Here is a 2,388-nt window from a genome sequence, read left to right as displayed (position 1 = left end):
CTGACGACCATGAACAACTTGGCGCTCGTGCTGGACAGCCAAGGCAAGTACGTGGAGGCGGAATCGATGCTCAGGCAGACGCTGGCGACCAGTGAGAAGGTGCTTGGTGTTGACCATCCAGACACGCTGACGACCATGAACAGCTTGGCGCTCGTGCTGGACAGCCAAGGCAAGTACGTGGAGGCGGAATCGATGCTCAGGCAGACGCTAGCGACCACTGAGAAGGTGCTTGGTGTTGACCATCTAGAAACGCTGACGACCATGAGTAACTTGGCCGGAGTGCTGGACAGCCAAGGCAAGTACGCGGAGTCGGAATCGATGCACAGGCAGACGCTGGCGACGCGTGAGAAGGTGCTTGGTGTTGACCATCCTTCCACGCTGACAAGTGTCTACTGCCTTGCTTATCTCCTCGCAGAGCAACATTACTATGCCGAATCTGTTGATTTATATAAGAGAGCATACGCTAGGTACAGTTCTATCCTTGGGGAGGACCATCCCACCACACGTGCGTGCCTCGAACATTATTCTGCACTACTTGCTTCGCGGGAGCACTCTCTTCCTTCTACAGAACAAGCCATCTGCGCCGAAAGCGGGGCTTCTGGCAAGATATCAAAGCTGTCACGTGCTCTGCGCAAGTTGGGCAATAGGAACTCAAAATTTTCATGATATATATAAGTCTAATAACTTAGTGGGGTACGAAATAAGGGCGCGCATGATAGAGATGATTCTCTTTTTACAAGACTGTCTTAGATATGGGTATCATGAAGCTTCGCTATGCCACATTATTCTAATACTAGTAACTCGCTTATTTAAACTCCACTCACTGCTTTAATGTCTTTTTGGAGATATTAATAGGTTTTAGTGATCTTCTTCTAGCTACTTTCTATCTCTGCATGTAGCTGGACTATCCATTTTCTAAAGCGAAAATGTGAAAATCTTTTTATCTTTATAAGGGCAGCTTGTATGCCTTTGGAGGTTCTTAAGATTATGTCTGTATCTAGATCTCTATCTCGTTCTCTTGATTGCTATACACTGAAAAGTTGCTCTATGATATCTAAAATTTGCGTTTTTGTAAGGAATTGGTGATAGAAGTGTGAGATAGACAGTTTGGATTCAAGAATATCCGCTGGCTCCTGAGAGTTTCTCCTCCGAGCTACCTTAAATACATGTATATAGAGTCGTTACAGGTACGTCTCACCTCCGTATCACCTGTGTGTCGCCAAGCCCCGAGGTAACTGCAAGTATATGGTGATGCCCGCGGGACCCCAGTTCTGGCGTGGCACCTGTGCCACGCCGTTGTCACGCTGTACGTGACAGTTTTAATACTTGTAGGCTTTGATGACTCCTGGGATCAGGGTAACTCTATATATATAAGTATACTGGGTAATACGGCTTTCAAAGAAGCAGTTTTCGATCTTAAAGTAGGAAGAGTGAGGATTATTTGAACAATATTCGGGGCGTTATTTCGAAAACGAAAGCACCCGCTTTTATTATACTCTGCTTTAAATTAAGCTAGTGATCATAGGGATTGCCGAGAAATTGCTAGCCCGCATCGAGATAAAGTGTCTCATGAAGTGGAACAAAACAATCGGCCGAAGACAAAACACAAGAACGGCAAGGAGCAACAGATTTGTTGGCAAGACCTCGAAGGGAAAAAGAAAGAATAAAGAAGGAGTGACAAGAGCTCGGATAAGGAGCAGCGTCGTCTTCAAAAAATTTGTTTTCCCAAGTTCGACAAGCTGAGCACGCATGCGGAGTGGCCGTCAACGGGTACCGAGCAGGCGTTGCGAGAAGCGCTAAAGTCAGCTGCGAAAGTCCTGTCGCGAACGTGGCAGGCCTCGCTGTGGACTGTGGACGGATAGCCGCTGGCAAACCCGTTTCCTAAAGTCTTGGGGACTGGCTGGAGCGCAAACCGCCCATTTGCGGGCGTGACGCGGTTCTAGGCTGTCTCCTCCGTCGGCACTGAAGCTTCAAGGCAGCTCTCGTCGCGAGAAGGGGGCTAGCAAGTGAGGTGGAAGGTGTTGCGGGAATCTTGGTGGGGGCAGAGGGAAGGGATGTCTGCGATGGCGACGCTTGAGTGATCGAGGGTTGGCTGTCGACGGGTCCCGCCGTCGGTGGACTTTGGTTGTTTTGCGACATAGCCACGACGGACCGGCCATGGTGTTGACACGCTGCTCCGCTTCGGCGGAGTGAGTGCGGCTCTTGTACGTCCTGAGCGCGGCGGTTTCTTGCGAGACGGCTGCGTGGAGGTAGGGACGAGGGCGGCATGGGTAGATACCTGGTTGATTCTGCCAGTAGTCATATGCTTGTCTCAAAGATTAAGCCATGCATGTCTAAGTATAAGCAAGTATACTGTGAAACTGCGAATGGCTCATTAAATCAGTTATC

General features: G+C 49.2%; 2 protein-coding genes across 2 annotated transcripts; one reads left to right on the top strand and one right to left on the bottom strand.

Moving 5' to 3' along the window:
* Positions 1-9: 9 nt before the first annotated feature.
* On the top strand, positions 10-779 carry PV09_09812 (uncharacterized protein; the record flags this gene model as incomplete). Its single annotated transcript, XM_016363955.1, has 1 exon — positions 10-779. One exon carries the CDS (start codon positions 10-12, stop codon positions 664-666), a length of 657 nt encoding a protein of 218 aa, XP_016208216.1. The 3' UTR covers positions 667-779.
* Positions 780-1,821: 1,042 nt separating this feature from the next.
* Positions 1,822-2,188, bottom strand: PV09_09811 (uncharacterized protein; the record flags this gene model as incomplete). The annotated part of the gene is made up of 1 exon (XM_016363954.1): positions 1,822-2,188. A coding segment is annotated over one exon (307 nt), but the record flags the coding sequence as incomplete, so codon positions are not given.
* Positions 2,189-2,388: the final 200 nt, after the last annotated feature.

The sequence above is a fragment of the Verruconis gallopava genome (assembly GCF_000836295.1).
Source record: "Verruconis gallopava strain CBS 43764 unplaced genomic scaffold supercont1.213, whole genome shotgun sequence".
In the NCBI taxonomy this organism is placed as follows: Eukaryota; Fungi; Ascomycota; class Dothideomycetes; order Venturiales; family Sympoventuriaceae; genus Verruconis; species Verruconis gallopava.
Note: the sequence above shows the minus strand (reverse complement) of the source record. Positions and strands in the feature narration are given on the sequence as shown.